This window comes from Panthera tigris, chromosome D1 (assembly GCF_018350195.1).
Source record: "Panthera tigris isolate Pti1 chromosome D1, P.tigris_Pti1_mat1.1, whole genome shotgun sequence".
NCBI lineage: Eukaryota > Metazoa > Chordata > Mammalia > Carnivora > Felidae > Panthera > Panthera tigris.
The window spans coordinates 98763976-98784053 of NC_056669.1; the positions used below are offsets into that span (position 1 = coordinate 98763976).

The window sequence follows — 20078 nt, forward strand, 5'->3', positions numbered from 1 at the left end:
TTTTACTAGGGGTAATGATAAGAAAAAAATAACTTCAGAAAGAAATATGTATGTTTTAATCAGCCTCCTTCCTCCTTCAAAGAAATCAAATGAGCTATGCAGGAGATCGAATAATTGAATTCATTTTCTTCTCAGAATGACTGATTCACAGGACGAAGGTTGTGTAGATCAAAGTCAAATGCTTCATTTTATACAAATTCCCCTTGCGTCCCAGGAAAGAATTAAGAATGGGTATTTGGGGGCACCTGCGTGGCTCAGTCGGTTAAGTGTCTGACTCATGACACTGGCTCAGGTCATGATCTCACAGTTTGTGAGATGGATCCCTGCGTTGGCTCGGCTGACAGCTCCGAGCCTGCGTGCCTGCTTGGGATTCTCTCTCTCTCTCTCTCTCTCTCTCTCTCTCTCTCTCTCTCTCTCCCTCTCTCTCTCTCTCTCTCTCTCTCTCTCTCTCCCTCCCTCCCTCCCTCCCTCCCTCTCTGTCCCTCCCCCACTTGTGCATACATTCTCTCTTTCTCAAAAATAAATAAATTTTTAAAAAGAAAAAAAAAATGGATATTTGAAGAAAATGTTTTCAAGAGGAAGAAAGATCACGGTCATAAATATATCTTTAAAACTGCTCTTGGGGCACCTGGGTGGCTCAGTCAGTTGAGCATCCAACTTCAGCTCAGGTCATGATCTCCTTGTTCTTGAGTTCAAGCCCCGCATTGGGCTCACTGCTGTCAGCCTGTCAGCACAGAGCCTGCTTTGGATCCTCTACCCGCCTCTCTCTGTCCCTCCCTCAGTTGTGTTCTCCCCCCAAAAGTAAACAATTATTAAAAAAAACAAAAAGCAAAAATAACCCTGCTCTTGGTCAGTAGAACAAACTGCATAAAAGGTAATCTAAATCTTTGGGAAGATGAACTGATGTTCTTACCTGTAAAACTTTACCATGGACTACGGTCCCAAGGACTCCTGAGCACAGTCTTGGAGTTAAGCCTGTGAACAACCCACGCTTCCCGTCAATGCTGGCGATGTGCTGAGCTAAGAACACAAGTCAGAGATTTAAATTCCAGCTGAAAGAAATAGTTACATAGAAATTTCATGTCAACAGGCTTTCTATATCTTCTTTCCATACCTCCTGCCTACCTATCATCATCCTCAATGTCCTCCAATTCCAAATAAATCAAAAACACTTACCATAACAAAACAGACCAGGAAGCTGACATACTTGCCGCCCAAAAATATTTCGTCCTATTGTTGGAGGAAGAGGCTCATATCCCACCTTTAAAAACAATAGGATGTATCAATACTAAGCAATATTCCCCAAAATACCTTGGTTGTAAAGTTATAATTTTTAACCTCAGTTAAAATACAGCATATGTTTTCCGAGGCAATGATGAAGTATCATCCTTGTCAGTTTCTTATTCCCTCAACTGATAACACTAGTTTCAATGAACTCCAAGCTTCCTTTTGTTTGGTTCAAATTCTACAAAGTAAGCCATGTAGCTGAGCTGGACTAGTATCAAATTGAAAACAGAGTAAGGGAACTTTTGTGTTAGGAAAGCTACAGTTTACTGAGGCTCAAAAATATTTTCTAAAGAAAATCTAACACATTTTAAATAAAGTAATCTCCATGCCCAACGTGGGGCTTAAACTCACAACTGGGAGATCAAGAGTTGCATGCTATCCCAACTAAGCCAGCTATGCTCTCCAAACACATTTTTTATATTTGGACAAAACAGAAGACTAAGCCAGTATCCACTATGGATTTGGCTATCAAGATGAAACACTCAAAAGGCAAATGCAGATATGGTTGGATACGTCATGTGGGAAATGATTATAAGCTAAATCCATGTTAAACAAGCTGATTGTCATTAATAATCTAATGAAGACCATTTTAGAGTTAATGATTATCATTTTATTTCTACAATATATTCAGCATTCTTAGTGCTAAAGAGAAAGTTGAGAGAACGAATGCCGTAGGACTTGGTTTTGACTCGTTATTGCCGGGATTCTTAACCTGTTCAATTAACTCCTGACTGAGCTCCCTCAAAGTGCTACCATACAACTATTTTTAAAACAGTATTCGGGGGGCACCTGGGTGGCTCAGTCAGCTAAGCATCTGACTTCAGCTCAGGTCATGATCTCGTGGTTCACGGGTTCCAGCCTCGCATCAGACTCTATGCTGACGGTGCGGAGTCTGCTTGGGATTCTCCCTCTCTCTCTCTCTCTCCCTCTCTCCCTGCTCCTCTCCCACTGTCTCTCAAAATAAATAAATAAACTAAAAAAATAAATAAATAAAGCTGAGTATTTGGAAATTTCACCAAAACCCTTAAAGACACTTGGCAACACACAGAAGTTAAGTAATCAGGGCTGAGGATATTAAAATTTTTGAGACAAGAGCTCTAGACGTCACTAAAAAAACACTGTCTCCTGAAGAAGTACTGAGCTCATAGCAGATTTACTGCAAAATGTCATCTCAAGACACTATTTAGCTACAAATGTGCCAATTCTGTTTTAGATGTCATAGCACATTTCAATCAAAATCTTTGTTCTTAGTTAAAATAATTTACTTTATAATAGCCTTTTACGTACGGAATCTGAATCCACATGGGTCAGCCAAGCAACACATAATACGGAGTAGCATCAACTCAATAGTAAGAAATGTGGCCCTCCTTAGGGTCTTGCATGTTTCTGACAGAAAGGCAGATGGCAAGGACAGGGGTTCTAATCACTGCTCCCTTCCTTGGAATAATGCATGACATAATTATGTCAACTCTCAACAAGAGTTTAAAAAAATGAATGACGTGCCCATCACAGGGAATTCTAGAAAGGCAACTGAAAACACTATCAAATAGTGTACCATCAGTTAAAACCTGGGTTACTTGCCTGCGAATGTAAAATGTCACTTAAGGATTATTTCACAGTAGATTAGCAACTAACATATATGCTTCAACTCTTTCATCTGAACTATTCCAAGCTCAGACAGATGTGGTTTCCACTGTCATGAGTCACAAGGGCTGCTCTTGGGAGAGCGCTCAGTGAGCTCAGTGAATCCTCTCACTTCTGAATGAGCTCCTTGTGTTTACCTGGGTATCTGGTGCTAAATCTCAGAAGAGTAACAGTAGCAAAGAAAAAAGAAGAAAAAAAACCGCTAATCAAGTGTTGGCTCCCCTTTAATATCAAATTTGTCTTTAATATATTTAATGTCTTGCGTTCGGGCCGGGGGAGGAGGTGAATGCTAATTTCAGAGGGGTATGCAGGGAGGGTTGGGAAGCTCTTGGTGGCAACTGGCCAGTATCAACCTCAGGGATGAAAAAACAAAGTTCACCGGGCAGGGCAGGACGGCAGTTGGCTATGGGGAAAGGATCGGGCCTCCCCGCCTTCCCCAGGAAGGAAGCGAGACCTGGGGAAGGCCCATGGGCAGTGGAAGAGGCGCGGGCAGTGGAAGCTGTCCCTGCGGGGAAGGAAGGGACAGCAGGGAAAAAGCAGCATCTCAGGGGACTGAAGGCCCGGGAAGGCTGGAGCCGATCGCCAAGCGCGGAGGGCAGCGGCGACTAAACAAGGCGCCGGGCGGGGAAAGGGATGGCGACGACTCATACCTGGATGAGCACCTTCACGTACATGAGCGGCTGGGACAGGATGGTGAGGCCGGAGCCCAGGAGCACCTGACTGGCTGCGTCCGCCATGATGGCACCCGCGGACGGACAGACAGACCAAGCCACCAAGCGACCGAGCCGCTCCCGTATCACGTGCCAGGGCCGCCGGCTTCACTGGCCCGCCCGCGGCGCGCGCACACACGCACGCACCGGCGCGCGCCTCTCCGCCCAGTCCCCGCCCACCACCCCTCCCGGAGAAACGGCAGGCGCTCGCGAGCCAGCGCAGGGGTCGGGGCGGGGCTTACAGTCCAGGGGCGCATGCGTTTTGTAGTGGGATCCGCGCCCTCCACTAAGGAAGGCAGTTTCATTTGCGCTTGCGCAGGCTGGGAGCCTCGGTAGGAGAAGAATGGGCGTGGCAGTGGGGCGTCTGTGACCCTGACGACAAAGGCAAGGTCAGAGGAATAAAAGAATTGGAGAGTTCTCTGTTATGCTTTGCCTGGACAGTTGCACTTTGGGCTGAAAGAGCGGTCCTAGGCTGGCCGACTCCATTTTGTTCTGTGTCCTCCATCTTGAGTGACTATGTCCCCGACATGGCCCCCTTTTCTGGGAAAACCCGCAGAAAGAAATTCCTGCTCACTCACTAAAACCCCCTCCCCTTGAGTAACTTCCCGCTCACCCGTCCAAACTTCCCATACAAACCATGCCCGGCAACCTGCACAACGGGACTCTGATCCTTCCCCAGCCAATCAGCTAAGGCCACGACCATCACCCCACCAACTGCCCCTAGACTCCTATAAACTCTTGTGCTTTTGAAACTCTCTCTCTGGCATCTCACCGCTGCGTTGGTGCAGGTAGGAGATTGAGCTCGAGCTAGCTCAAATGAAGGTTCCTTGCTTTTGCATCAGACTCGGCTCCCTGGTGGTCTTTGGGGATCGTGAATTCTGGGCATAACATTTGGGAGCTCCTCCGGGATCCCCAAGACTCCCGAGGGACCCCCCCCCCCCAACCCAGAGAGCCTGACTGGCCACGGTTAGTGTCTGTCCGTTCCCTGTCTCTTCTGTGTGAGCTCATTTCTGAAATTCTGGTAGTGCCTGGCGTGGTCTATTCTGCCCCTGCGAGCCACCGGACCCCCAGACGCGAAGGGGAATCAGCCCTATCACTATTGGCCTTTCACCACTAGTGACCTCTACAATTGGAAAGTTCAGAATCCTAAGTTTTCCGAGAAACCTGCAGGGCTTATTGATTTATTAGACTCTGTTCTTTTTATCTATCAGCCCACGTGGGATGATTGCCAGCAGCTTTTGCAGGTCCTGTTCACAACCGAGGAAACAAAAAGAATCCTCAATGAGGCCCGAAAACTAGTTTCGGGCACAGACGGGAATCCCACCACCGACCAGGCTCAGATAGATGCCTCCTTCTCCTTAACTCGGCCCAAGTGGGATTTCAACACGGCAGAAGGTAAGGAGAGGCTCCGGGTCTACCGCCAGACTCTAATGGCGGGGGGGGGTCTCCGAATGGCTGCTAGGAAGCCAACCAATTTGGCCAAGGTAGGAAATGTGCAACAGGAAAAAGATGAATCTCCGGCTGCCTTTTTAGAACGGATCATGGAGGCATTCCGTACTTATACTCCCATGGATCCAGAGGCTCCAGAAAGCAAGGCAGCTGTTATCATGTCCTTTGTAAACCAATCGGCCATAGACATTAGAAAAAATTACAGAAAATAGATAGACTAGGAGAAAAAAAGTCTGCAGGACTTACTGGTAGTAGCCGAAAAGGTATATAATAACCGGGAGCCTCCTGAGGATAAGTAGGCTCGCGCCATGGCGGCTGCCAGCAGTAAGCAGACTCGAGACCTGGCCCGAATACTACTAGCTACCACTGCTGACTCCCCCGAGGAACGAGACCTCCATCTCCGGCAGCTGGCGGACGACTCAAGAGGAGGTAAAGGAACCACCAAGGGGGGGAAGCAGAGGCTGCAGAAAGATCAGTGCGCATACTGCAAGGAGATAGGGCATTGGGCCCGAGATTGTCCAAAAAGGCCGGCGGGAAGGGAAGCAAGACTGATTGAGTAAAAGTCTTAGAGCTAGATGAACTGAGTGATTAGGGGAGTCGGGGTTCAGACCCTCTCCCCGAGCCCAGGGTAACTCTTAAAGTGGAGGGGACCCCTGTTGACTTCCTTGTCGACACTGGAGCGCAACATTCGGTCCTCCGCACCCCACAAGGAAAACTAGCCAGCAAGAAGTCCTGGGTACAAGGGGCAAATGGTATGAGCCAGTATTCATGGACTACCCGAAGAACGGTAGATTTGGGGATGGGTCAGGTATCCCACTCCTTTATGGTAATACCAGAATGCCCCTACCCGCTGTTAGGACGGGACTTACTGACCAAGATTGGAGCTCAGATAACTTTCAGACAAGGGGGGCCTCAGGTCACTGATGGCAAGGGCCACCCCATCCAGGTCCTGACCATAAAACTAGAGGATGAATACAGCTTCCACCAGGAGGTGCTCCCGAGAGAGGATAATATAGACAGATGGCTATAAGAATTCCCCTCAGTTTGGGCAGAGATGGGGGGGTGGGGTGGGGGAATAGGACTAGCCACCCACAGGACCCTGGTCCTGGTAGAGCTCAAGCCAGGAGAAGGTCCTGTAAGGATCAAACAATACCCCATGTCTCAGGAGGCCCAGAAGGGGATCCAGCCACACATCCAGAGACTATGAAGCCTAAGGGTACTAGTTCCTTGCCAGTCTGCCTGGAACACCCCCCTACTGCCGGTCAAAAAGCCTCACACAAATGACTATCAACCGGTACAAGACCTCCGGGAAGTAAATAAGAGGGTCACGGACATACACCCAACTGTTCCCAACCCACATACTCTCTTGAGCTCCTTGGCACCCTCCAGGGTCTGGTATACTGTATTAGATTTAAAGGACGCCTTCTTCAGTCTGCCGCTGGCACCCCAAAGCCAACCCTTGTTCGCCTTCAAGTGGCATGATCCAGAGGAGGGCTACAGCGGGCAACTCACCTGGACATGGCTGCCTCAGGGGTTCAAAAATTCTCCCGCCATCTTCGACGAGGCACTACACGAGGACCTGGGTGAGTACAGAAAGGAGCACCCTGGCCTCACCCTTCTACAGTATGTAGATGACATCCTGATTGCTGCCGACACGGCCGACTGCGAGCAAGGGACCCAGGACCTGCTGGCTACCCTGGGGGCCTTAGGGTACCGGGCATCTGCGAAAAAGGCTCAGATATGCAGGGAGAGGGTAAGTTACCTGGGATACATCCTGGAGGGCGGACAGCGGCGGTTATCAGATGCCAGAAAAGAATCTGTCCTGAAGATCCCTACTCCCACCTCCCGAAGGGAAATAAGGGAATTCCTAGGATCGGCCAGTTACTGCCGCCTCTGGATCCCGGGTTTTGCTGAGATCGCCAGGCCCCTATATGAAGCTACCAAAGAGGGAAAAACATTTGAATCGACTGAAAAAGAGGAAACTGCCTTTAATTAGTTGAAAAAGGCCCTCCTAGATGCCCCAGCCCTGGGCCTGCCAGACATTATGAAGCCCTTCCACCTCTTTGTAGACGAACACAAGGGAATAGCAAAAGGGGTTCTAACTCAAGCCTTAGGCCCCTGGAACCGCCCGGTGGCTTACCTGTCCAAGAAGCTAGACCCAGTGGCTGCCGGCTGGCTGCCATGCCTAAGAATTATTGCGGCGACAGCACTCCTTGTCAAGGATGCAGACAAACTGACCCTAGGACATCAGATCTGGATCATGACCCCACACACCATTGAAGGGGTCCTGAAACAGCCTCCTGATAGATGGATGAGCAACACACATGTGACTCATTACCAGAGCCTCCTACTCAACCCTCCACGGGTGCGGTTCCACCCCAGTGCAGCCCTCAATCCTGCAACTCTGCTGCCCGACCCTGACCTAGGTGCTCCACTACATGATTGTGCAGGGATCCTGGAGCAAGTACATGGATTCCGGACGGACCTGACCGACCGGGCCCCTCCCTGATGCCGAGGCTACTTGGTTCACTGATGGCAGCAGCTTTGTGCGGGACGGACACAGGTATGTGGGTACAGCGGTAGTCACTGAAACGGACACCATATGGGCGGAGGCTCTACCCTCCGGAACGTCAGCCCAGCAAGCAGAGCTCGTCGCCCTCACCAAGGCGCTGACACTGGGAGCTGGAAAACGGCTTAACATCTACACACACAGCCGTTATGTGTTTGCCACAGCTCATATTCATGGGGCAATTTATCAGGAGAGGGGGTTACTAACGGCAGAAGGACGGACTATAAAAAATAAGCAGGAGATATTTGACCTGCTTACGGCCTTATGGCTTCCTGCCAAGCTGGCCATTATCCACTGCCAAGGGCACCAGAAAACTGATAACCCGGTAGCTAGAGGTAATCGAAAGGCTGACCAGGCAGCCAAGGCAGTAGGCCTTACTTCAGTTCCCACCATGACCATACAACTACTGGACCCGGGAGAACCAGTTTTACCAGACCAGCCCAAATACTCCCAGGAGGAGTTACAGCGGATCAAGAAACTCCCCATGGCCCAGGAGATAAAGGGATGGTGGTATACACCTACAAGGAGCTCGTGCTGCCAGACCGGCTCGGAGTCTCAGTATCAGAGCACATGCATCGGTCTACTCACACGGGGGCCCGAAAATTAAAAGACTTAATCCGACATGCTGGAATCAAGATTCACCAACAGGACACCAAAATAGAGCAAGTTGTATGTGCCTGCAAGACCTGCCAACTCACCAACTCGAGAGCCACATCAAATAAAAAAGGAAGCAGGCTCAGAGGCACCAGACCGGGAGCCCAATGGGAGGTCGACTTCAATGAAGTTAAACCAGGAAAGTATGGTTATAAATATCTTTTAGTATTTACAGATACCTTCTCTGGCTGTGTGGAGGCATACCCAACCAAGCATGAAACAGGGCCAGCTCTTATCTTGCAGGTAAAGCAGGCAGTAGCCAAGGCTGTGGGGGGAAATTACATTGTGCTTATAGGCCCCAGAGCTCAGGATAGGTAGAAAGAATGAATACAACCCTAAAAGAGACCCTTACCAAATTAACCATGGAGACTGGCGAGGACTGGGTGACTCTCCTACCGTACGCCCTTTACCGGGTTAGGAACACTCCTTACACCCTGGGTTTTACTCCCTACGAGATCACGTTTGGCAGGCCACCCCCTATTATTCCCAACCTTTGAGCTGAACTTCTTGCTGAGTTTAAAGATCAAGAACTTTTTCTTTCCTTGAGAGGGCTCCAGAAGGCGCACGAGGACATTTGGCCGCGCCTCCGTGCCATCTACGAGGCCGGCCCAACCCTGACACCTCACCAGTACAGGTCGGGAGACTGGGTCTACGTCAAGAGGCACCAGCAAGAGACCCTCGAGCCGCGCTGGAAGGGACCCTACATCGTGGTGCTGACAACCCCCACCGCTCTCAAAGTAGACGGTATCGCGACCTGGGTCCATCACACCCACGTTCGGCCAGCGGACCCCCCCCCCCCCCCCCCCACGATCCAGAAGGACTTCGTCACGCAATGGGCCGTCAATCGGGATCAACACAACCTGCTCAAGCTCAAGCTATAGCACATTTGACCCACCTGATATTGGTAACTCTGTTAACTCTGCTTGTCATTGCTCATGCTGCTGGGAGTCCCCACGCCCCCCAAAACATTACCTGGCAGATCGTAGACACCAGCTCAGGGACAATACTTAATCAGACATCCCAGACCCACCCTAGAGACACATGGTTCCCGGAATTACGAGTAGACTTAGAAAGCCTGTTTCCCCCTTATACCGGCCACCCCAGGGTTGATACCACAGGGTTCAGGCGACAAGACTTTCACTTCTATGTCTGTCCCGGTGGAAAAGACCATGGGGACACTTGTGGGGATGCGGCAGACTACTTCTGCGCCTCTTGGTCATGTGTCACCACTGGACACATCTGGTGGACCCCACCACGCACCGGAGATCTCATCGTGGTAACACGGCCCAGTGGCCCCCGACCACCATATGTCTCGGGCCATGGTAATCCTGTGTCAATATCTTTCACAGAACAAGGGAAAAATGCAACAGGGTGGGAAGCTGGAAAAACCTGGGGGGTCAGGCTTTATGACAAGGTCAGACTTGGGCCTAGAGATAAAGGAATGTTATTTACCCTCCGAATGCAAGCAACCCCCCTTGCCCAGCAGTCGCCCACAGGGGTAGGACCCAACCAAGTACTAGTTCCCCGACCTGCCCCCGCCCGGACGGCCACGCCCAGAAACACCCAGGCTCTGGCCACACAGCCCTCCACATCCCCTGTCCCTACCGGAGCGTCACCCACATCTCCTGCCCCGGGTCACAACTTACTATCTGATACAGAACCCCTATGGAGCACGGAGCATACCAGGTACTAAACACTTCTAGGCCTGACCCGACCAAGTCCTGTTGGCTCTGTCTAGATGTCCGGCCCCCATATTACGAAGATATTGCCATTAAAGGCAATTTTACAACAGCCTCCAACTCTAACTCCTGCAGATGGCAGCAGGCTACTGTAAGACTAACCCTCCAGGCAATAACAGGACAGGGCACTTGCATAGGCCACGTGCCCCCCGGGCAGTCACATCTCTGTAATGAAACCCTAACAGTCCCGAGGGAGACAGTGTATCTACTTCCCCCCAAAAATGCATGGTGGGCCTGTTCCACCGACCTCGCTCCCTGCGTCCACTCCCAAGTCCTTAACTCCTCGAAGGAAGGCTTCTGCATACTCCTGCACTTGATCCCCAAGCTAGTGTACCATTCAGGGGAAAAAATTCTTAACAGGTTAGGCTCTACTAACCCCCGAAGTAAAAGAGAGCCTATTACAACCCTAACTCTGGCTGCGCTCTTGGGACTGGGATTAGCGGGGGCAGGGACTGGAATATCCTCACTCGTCATCCAGGACAAAAACTACGGAACCCTAAGGGCAGCCATTGACTTAGACATAGAAAGAATTGAGAAATCAATTTCATTTACAGGAATCCCTTACTTCTTTATCAGAAGTAGTACTCCAAAACAGAAGGGGATTAGACTTATTATTCGTGCAGCAAGGAGGACTATGTGCAGCCCTAGGGGAAGAATGTTGCTTCTATGTTGATCACTCAGGGGTCGTAAAAGAATCTATGGCCCTCATAAGGGAAGGGCTGCAAAAATGAAAGTTAGAGAGAGAACAATCTCAGTCCTGGTACGAGTCTTTGTTAAACTGGTCTCCCTGGTTAACTACCCTCATCTCGGCCCTTGCTGGACCCCTCGCCATCCTGCTCCTACTAGTAACCCTCGGACCCTGTATCATCAACAGGCTGGTCCAGTTTGTCAGGGACCGCGTGGGAGCCATCCAACTAATGGTCCTCCGTGCTCAGTACAAGCCCCTAGTAACAGAAGAAGACAAAACAGAAATGCAGCCGGTCCCATGATTGGGTCCATAAGCTACATGACAAGGGGGGAATGAAAGAGCGGACCTAGGCCGGCCAACTCCATTTTGTCCTGTGTCCTCCATCTTGAGTGACTGTCCCCGACATGGCCCCCTTTTGTGGGAAAACCCGCAGAAAGAAATTCCCGCTCACCCGCTAAAACCACCTCCCCTTGAGTAACTTCCCACTCACCTGTTCAAACTTCCCGTTCAAACCATACCCGGCAACCTGCGCAACAGGACTCTGATCCTTCCCCAGCTAATCGGCTAAGGCCACGACCATCACCCCACCAACTGCCCCTAGACCCCTATAAGCCTTTGTGCTTTTGAAATTCGCTCTCTCTCCGGCATCTCACCGCTGCGTCGGTGCAGGTAGGAGATTGAGCTCGAGATAGCTCAAATAAAGGCTCCTTGCTTTTGCATCGGACTCGGCTCCTTGGTGGTCTTTGGGGATCACGAATTCTGGGCATAACAGGGCATCTGCAATATGAGGTACAAAGGGTATTCAAACCCATAAACAGCCTAATGGCCAACAAAAACTAGTTAAGTTTGATATCAAACAACGAATCCATCAGCAGGTTGCCTCTTGATGCATTCATTTAATGTTACCTCCTCAGAAATGGCTTCTCTGACCTCTATTTAAATTTACCTACCCCTTATTTCCTACCACATTGTCCTGTAGCACTTATTGTCTGAAATTGTCTTCCACTAGAATGCAAGCTCCGGGAGTTCAGTAATTGGGACAGCCTTTGTTCACTGTTTCATATTCAGCGCCTGGCACATACTAGGTGCTCAGTAAATATTGCATGAATGAACACATACTTCAGTGCCTAGGAGGCTACAGGCTATTAAAGGAAAAAGGCATTGTCCTTAACCCTTCATTCCCTAGCTCACATGTTCTGTATCAAACAACACAGAGCATGGCTCAGAATGAAGTACCTGGAGAAGACTTGCATTTGGATCCTGGCTCTCCTTTGTATCTAAATGATTCAGAAAACTTTTTGTCTTTTGTTATTCAGTTTCTGTATCAAAATCTAAGGATGACACTACTACCTACCTCTCAGGGTTATTACTGAATGGTAAGTGGAATTGTGCATAGGATAAGATTTTTTTTTTAGCTGTATATTGAAATAGTTTTAATTATTACTGTCCTGTACTCAGCATGGTGCTAGGTGATACTGGGGGCAGCTCACACAACCAGAAGGAGCATGATCTTTGAGGTCCAACGGACTGGGTCCAAATTCTGTTTCTACCAGTGTGTGATCTTAGGTCACAGGAACTCTCTGAATCTTAGACCAATGAGCAATGTAATGTCTCCTCCACACAGTTATGAGGATTGAATGAAATAATACGCCTACCCAGCTTGGCACGCAGAAATATGTCAAGTTGTAGGTTTTAGAGTTATAAGAAGCTTACAAGTTGCTTCTAACCAAGTCCAGAAATTATTTAGATGTCAATACAATTTATATCTAACAATTGTGTCTAACGAGGCAATATCTAACCTTAGAGACCATCTACCAAAAGAATTCTTTGTGGATTTGTGTGCTGGCGGTGCTAACAAAATATCCACCGTCCCTGCCCCCACTGACGGCTGTGGGCACAGAGAGGTAAAGAACCTTTCGCAAGGATGGGTGGGTGGGGATGCAGGGTGCTTTACCATTTTCTCCAATGGTGCAGGGCAGAAGCTACCCATGAAATTTGGGGAGAATCTGCAGAAACGGAACGGAAGCCAGTAGCATAGATAAGGGAAGTGCAAAAGGTATAGGGCTGTTGTATACAGCTGCCCAAGCTCCATACTGAACGACTCACAAGACTATGATATAAATGAGTCGTGTTCCCTAATAGAGTTCAATATGGTGAGTTCTAGCTGGTGACCCATATTCCTGTGGTGAGAGGAATATGAATCAAAAGGGGCAAACTAATTTGTCCCTTGAGGGGAAGGGAAACAGGACCAGAACATCAGTGTCACTGAGGTCAAGAGAAAGGTTTGGAAGAGGAAGGATGGTCAGTAATGTCAAAAGCCATTTCTACCCATGTATGACCTCAGGTCACAGGACAAGAGATCAATAATAATAACGAACCCCAGTGAAAGATGAGTGAATTTGCCAGTTAAAAGACTCCTGGGCTGGGAGGCAGTCCAACCTGGGAGAGAGATTAAAGGTCCTATAACTTCTTTCCTATTTTCTGATTCCCATTCTGCCACTTGCAGTTGACAACTGTGAGCAAATCACTTAACCTCTCTGTGCTAAAGTTGCGATGAATAAGCACTCGTTCACGGGCTCACTTGTGAAGATTTCAGAAACAAGCTGGGATTCTCTATTCTCCCTTCTTTATTTTTCTTCCTAGCCTTTATCACCTTCTAGAGTACTATATAATTTTTAAATTTGTTCCCCTGCCCCCAACATTCTAGAATTATGTCCAAGAGGGCAGGGATTTTTGTCTTTTTGTTGTTGTTCACTTCAGTATCCTCAGTGCCTAGAACAATACCAAGCACATACTAGGCACTCAATATATATTTGTTGTATTTCAGGTCCTTTCCAGGTCCATCCTGCTCATTGTTCCTCTGAGTTCCTTCATGTTCCTCAGCTAATTATAGATGGGATTATGTATCTCACAGTTTTCCTCATGTATGTTTTATTTTATTTTATTTTATTTTATTTTATTTTATTTTATTTTGAGAGAGAGAGAGAGAGAGACAGAGGGCACAAGTGAGCAAGGGGCAGAGAGAGAGAGAGAGAGAGAAAGAATCCCAGGAGGGGCAGAAAGAGAGAAGCGGGGCTCACCCAAAGCAGGGTTTGTGTTCACCCAAAGCAGGGCTTGAGCTCACCCAATGTGGGACTGGAACTCACGAACCATGAGATCATGACCTGAGCTGAAGTCAGATGCTTCACGACTGAGCCACCCAGATGTCCCTTCATGAAGGTTTTTAAATTGCCTTATCTCAACTGAAATACTCATCTGGTATCTTAATTAGGACTTTCTGTGTGCAAGCAATATAAAATCCTACCCAATCTGCTTTGGGATGGTGGGATGGTGGGCATGTGGGGGAGAAAGGGAACGTATTGACTCTTACAAGTAGATGGCTTCAGGCATGGCTGCATCCAGGAGTTTAGGGAATGTTACCTGGACTGAGCTTTTTTTTAATCTCTCAGATCTGCTTTCTTCTTTATTGGTTTTTAAAAATGTTTTCCTTTTTTATTTTGAGAGAGAGAGAGCAAGTGGAGGAGGGACAGAGAGAAATGGAGAGAGGATCGCAAGCAGGCTCTGAATTGACAACGTGTAGCCTGACTCAGGGCTTGGGCTTACAACCGTGAGATCATGAGCTGAGCCGAGATCAAGAGTCAGAGGCTTAACTGACTGAGCCACCCAGGTGCCCCTAACTTTTTTTTAGGGAGAGCACGAGAAAGCAAGTGCGAGCAGGGGAGAGGGATGGGGGCAGTAGAGAGAGAGAGACAGAGAGACAGAGAGACAGAGAGAGGGAGAATCTTAAGCAGACTCCACCGCTCAGTACAAAGCCTGATGCAGGGCTCGATTCTACCATCCTGGGATCATGACCTGAGCCAGAATCAGAACTGGCTGAGCCACCCAGGTGCTCCCCTTTTAGCATCTTTAGAGATGGGCAGTCATATGGTTTTTAGTTTTGACCTAGTAACACGGTGTTGGTTTGCAACCACCTTGGGGGCATCCCAGGTGAACTCTAACATCACCCCCCATATTCTGAGGGCGGAGAGAGACCAAAGAAAGGCCACTCCAGGCTGGTGACAGCCATTCAACAAGGGAACTTACATATGAAGCTTGTCTTGGGTGGCTGTAAGACGATCTACACACTTGCCCACAAAATTTTAAAAGCTTCTGTAATGTGATAAGAAGGACACTTCTCTGTGGTATTCTTTCCAGAAGCCCATTACTCCAGTCAAATCACGAGGAACACATCAGACCAATTGAGGACCATTCTACCAAATACCTAACTGGGACCCCTCAAAACTGTCAAAGTCATGAAAAATAAGGAAAGACTGGGAAACGGTAACAGACAAGAGGAGGCTAAGGAGGCATGACGACAAAATGCTATATGATGTTCTGGATTGGATCCGGGAAAGAAAAAGGACTTTAAAGAAAAAACGGTGAAGTCTGAAGAAAGTCTGGAGTTTAATAGTAATGTACTGATGTCTTCTTGATTTTGACAAATGGGCCATGGTAATGGGAGATGATAACATTACGAGAAACAACCTGAGTGAGGGTAGGTGGGAACTCTATCTTTGTGGCTTTTTTTTTAATATTTTATTTTTAAGTAATCGCTATAAAATTTGTTCCAAAATAAAAACAATTTTTATTGAAAAAATTTGTTTAAATGTTTATTTATTTTTGAGAGAGACAGAGAGACAGAGCATGAGCAGGGTGGGGAGGGGTTGAGAGAGAGGGAGACACAATCCGAAGTAGGCTCCAGGCTCTGAGCTGTCAGCACAGAGCCCAGTGTGGGGCTCGAACTCACAAACTGTGAGATCATGACCTGAGCTGAAGTCAGACGCTTAACCGACTGAACCACCCAGACGCCCCAAAACAATTTTTAACGTATAGAAAAGTCACAGGGGTGCCTGGCTGGCTCAGTGAGTACAGCGTGTGACTCTCGATCTTGGGGTTGTGAGTTCAAGCACCACATTGACTATAGACAGAGTGACCATCGAGAGGCAGATAGACATCATGTGCCCTCTGATGTGATGCTTGAGAAGGACATGTTACTTATGTAGTATTCTGGTCAGAAATGCATCCCCTGAATCTGATCATGAAGAAACATAAGGCAAGGCCAAAATAATGAACATTCTACCAGAAAGAAGGCTCTAGACTCTGGCATCAGAATGCCCGGGTTTGGGGGCACCTGGCTGGCTCCGTTGGAAGAGCATGTGATTCTTGACCTCAGGGTTGAGAGTTTGAGCCCCTCGTTGGGTGTGGAGTTTACTTAAATAAAAACTTAAAAAAGAAAAGAATGCCTGGGTTCAAGTGCTGGCTCCACTGGCTTTACGACCATAGGAAAGCTACCTTCTGAAAGACTCCATTTCCTCATCTGTAAATGGGAACACTAGCAAGACCCACCTTATAGGGTAGTTGGGCGGACTGGATGGGAAAACGCACACAACGTACCGAACAGACTGCCCCCCACACAGTGGGAGCGAGCATTGCTCCTGTCCACCCTGGCTTCCTTCCCTTTGTTCGTAGAGAAAGAAGTGCCCAGCTCTGGGTTTAAGGCTAATTTTCAATTCCATCTCCTCCAGTGTCTTCTCAAACTTTCTGCATTGCTTTATCCCTTCTTCCATAGGTCTCCCTCTTTACCAGCAACTTCCCCATAGCCTAAAAACATACCAAGCCTCTACCGGCCTTAAAGAAAACATAAAACCTTCAACCGTTCCTTACCATCTCCACTGCCCCCCTTCTGAAGCTCTTCCCTCCCTTTGTAAAAACCACCTTTGGTTAGAGGCCTGCTGTGCGTCATGAACTTTACCCTACATGGAAGGTAGCCATCCTGTCCTATTTCACAGAGGAGAAAACTTGGGCTCAGGGAGGATTTAAACCTAGATCTGCCTCAGACTGGGACTGTCCGATTAGGCAGTCACAAACCACAGGTGGTGCTTGAAATGGGGCTGGTCCAAACTGAGGTGTGCGGTCGGTGTAAGTCCATACTAGATTTCAAAGACTTTGCCCAAGGAAAAAACACTGTAAAAGATCTCGTTGATATTCTTATACCGATTACGTGTTGAAATAATTTTTTGGATATTTCAGGTGAAATAAACTGTATTATTAAAATTAATTTTACCTGTTTCTTTTTACTTTTCCGAGGTAGCTACTAAAATATTGGAATTATGTGGTTGGAATTCTATTTCCATTGGGCAAGCACTGTTCTAGAATATTCATCTCATCATGAAATATATGGCCTTTTGTCTTCTGCAACACCACTTATCTTAGCTCCCTGAATGTATCCCGGGTACTGGGGCGTCTCCCTCTACATACCCTGCCTGGATGATCTCCGCCTGCTCTTAGTATCTGCATGCCATGCTGATGCTGGGAAAGGCTTCTCCTAGATTCGACAGTCTCCCTCCATCGCCACTTCGTTCTCTTCTGTACCTCAGAGGGAACATGGCCAAAGTGAAGTTACTCCGTTTTCTTTTTCTTAAACCAGAGCCTCCCTCTATATCCTCTGTCTTGCTAAACAGTCACACCCTTGTTGTTACCATGCTTATAAGTCCCTCCCCTTCCCCTCCGTGTCCAGAGACCACACCCTGTGGCCTCTACCTCCTAAGTAAATCCAAAACCCTCTCTCCATAAACATTCTAAGAACTTCAGGTTATCATAGTTCTCCTAAATGATTCAGTCTGGCCTCCCGGCCTCTAGTCTTCAGGATCCTGATCTTCCTTTGATAGAGGGGCTGGGGTGAGCCCATGATAAGGCAAATCTGAGCATGCTGGTCCCCTTGCCTGGCACCTCCCTTCTGCAGGACGGTCCATCTGTGACATGGCCCTGAGTCCTCTCAGCCTCCAACGCTGGGTCTGCCCTGTTCCTTATGGATCTGGAACGTTAACTGGCTCTCCCTGCTCCCTCCATGCCCACCACCCCCGTGCCCACTTCCCAAACACTTGTCACCTTTCAGGACTCAGCTCAGTGATATATCAGTTTTTAAGAAAAGATCCTGCTCAATAGTAGCCCACTATGCCAAACTGGTCGTTTTTGTGTGTTTTTAAAAAAAATTAAAAAAAAAAAATTTTAATGTTTATTTATTTTTGAGAGACAGAGTGTGGGTGGGGGAGGGGCAGAGAGAGAGAGAAAGACACAGAATCTGAAGAGGCTCCAGGCTCTGAGCTGTCAGCACAGAGCCCAACGCGGGGCTCAAACTCACAAGCTGTGAGATCATGACCTGAGCCGAAGTCGGATGCTTAACCGACTGAGCTACTTAGGCGCCCCCAAAATTTTTAAATAATGTTTATTTTAGAAACAGACAGAGAGAGAGAGAGAGAGACAGAGAAGGGGAGGGGCAGAGAGAAAGGGAGACACAGAATCCAAAGCAGCCCCGAGGCTCTGAGCTGTCAGCACAGAGCCCGACACGGGGCTTGAACTCAAGATCACGACCTGAGCCAATGTCCGAGGCTTAACCTACTGAGCCACCCAGGCGCCCCGTGAAATGTCTTGATGGTTTTTCCCAGGCAGATCTCACCAATCCTTCCTTTGCATCCTATAGACTTCTACCTCAGCACCTGGACCACTTCAGTGCACCAATTTGTGTATTTGGCTGCCTTTCCTAACCAGAAGGATTTCAAGTACAATCCACAAGAGGGAAAGAAAAGACAACAACAAGATTCAAAGAAAAGGCAATTGTTGCTTCACATAAACAAGCAGTCCAGACGCAGGGCATCTCCAGGACTGGTTAATTTATTCAGCGGCTCACTGACGCCTTCAGAGATGTGGCCTTACCATCCTCCAGCTCTGCTGCCTTTGGTGCCGACTTTGTCCAGCTTTGTTGGCTGCACGGCTGTAGCAGATTCAGGCAAAGCACCATATGGAACAATGCCGGATGGAAGAGAACATCTTTCTTTTCTGCCCCTTGGTGGTCACTCTGTCAATGTGCATCCAATTTCTCCATGACATAGTTAATATTTTTTCCCTTTGAACTAATATGCAATCTGAGTAGAACGTTTGTTTGTTTTCTGAGTGGACACTTTAAAACCTCCTCCTCCTCCTCATCGTATTTCCTCCTAAATTTGGCCTCCAAGGATGAGTGTTGCCTGGTGCATTTCACTGTGATGGTTACAGAACTCCAGCACTCCCTCTATCTGACTCAACATCAACTCTTGTATTCGTTTGCTCAAATCCTAGAATACATCTGAAAAAGTTTCAGAATCATTTTACCAATACCGACACATAAATAAACCCACTAGAGACAGATCAGAACTTGTTTGAATTTTTCTTCCTACCCCCACCCCACCAGAGCCTGCCTTCTCAACCACTACCTCCTCGTAAGGTTGTTTGCTGGCAGGGTGATGGTAACAGGGAGGGACAGGGCACTTGAGGAACCTGGAGGTGGTGTGAAATAGCCCTGCGTGGGGAAGGATGAGGGAACTTCAGTTTCAGAAACAGAGAGTTAATTCCAGAGGCTGGAGGGGATCCATGAGCAGTGGCTCCAGTTCTCCTGGGGGCATAGTTTCCTGCAGCCATGTTGGCAGCCTGGGTGTAGGAGTGGAGAAGACAGATGGTTGGGATGGCTAGGCTGATCCAAAGGCGAGGAACTACCGGGTGGATGCGGCAGAAGGACAGAGAGCAAAGACTCTGGAGTGCTGGCAAGAGAGTGGTTGACATCTGTGCCCCGGAGTCTGAGCTGAATGGCGGAGCAAGTGAGGCCAAGAGGGAGAAAAGAGAGCGGCTGGGGCTTGAGCTGGGCTGCCAAGAGGTTTTTTGAAGTAATTTCCGGTCACCGAATCCTACGGTCGGTCCGGGAATAGCCAGTTCAAAGGACCGGGAGGAGAGATGGCCTGGACCAAATCTGGCCGCGGGCAAGACGGGAGGGGCTATCCTTTGAGCAACCGGAGTGTTCGTTTCCCTAAGGAGGAGAGAGGAGACGGGTGCTGGCCCCGGGGTGAAGAGGGAGGCTCTTTCGGGCACATTATTGCATGAGCGACAGCTGTGAGAAGTGTTCCCAAAAATGTGATTTTGAAAAACAAGGAGGCCTTAGAGATTATTTCACCGGAACGGTCCAGAGCTGTTGAGCAACTGCACCCCCCCACCCTGTCCCCCACCAGCCTGGTGGGATTCAAACCCAGGTGTTTTAAATTTAAGTTGGTGATTGTCTTTAACCCACTACCATGTTCTAAAGCTTTAGCGCAGAACAAGTCTTAGTTTTTCATGGGGCAGGAATGGCGTCTCACGCGTCTCTGCACTCTCGGTCGTTCCCAAGTCAGTCACTGCTCAGTGCGTTCTTTCCGATGGATTTGTGGGAGTAGCACATATCTTAGGGAAGAAGTATAGCAGGGAGTCCGAATTTTCAAGTTGTTACTATTTCTTTC

General features: G+C 48.3%; 2 protein-coding genes across 6 annotated transcripts in view; one reads left to right on the plus strand and one right to left on the minus strand.

The window, feature by feature from the left end:
• MTCH2 (mitochondrial carrier 2) overlaps window positions 1-3766 on the minus strand; it is a 37710-nt gene extending 33944 nt beyond the window's left edge. Inside the window, exons 1-3 of one of the 5 annotated variants that reach the window (XM_042957663.1) lie at window positions 3582-3766; window positions 1177-1261; window positions 914-1020 (exon numbers count right to left, since the gene is read on the minus strand). In XM_042957663.1, coding sequence (XP_042813597.1) covers window positions 914-1020; window positions 1177-1261; window positions 3582-3668 — 279 coding nt within the window. In that variant the 5' untranslated portion in view covers window positions 3669-3766. The remainder of the gene's footprint in view (window positions 1-913; window positions 1021-1176; window positions 1262-3581) is intronic. The other 4 variants (XM_042957662.1, XM_042957664.1, XM_042957665.1 and 1 more) reach the window with 4 other exon arrangements.
• Window positions 3670-19113, plus strand: LOC122231502. Its single transcript, XM_042959623.1, has 4 exons — window positions 3670-3844; window positions 3933-4030; window positions 4853-5036; window positions 18260-19113. The coding sequence occupies exons 1-4, from the start codon at window positions 3670-3672 to the stop codon at window positions 18661-18663; spliced, it is 861 nt and encodes a 286-aa protein (XP_042815557.1). The 3' UTR covers window positions 18664-19113.
• The last annotated feature ends 965 nt before the right edge of the window (window positions 19114-20078 follow it).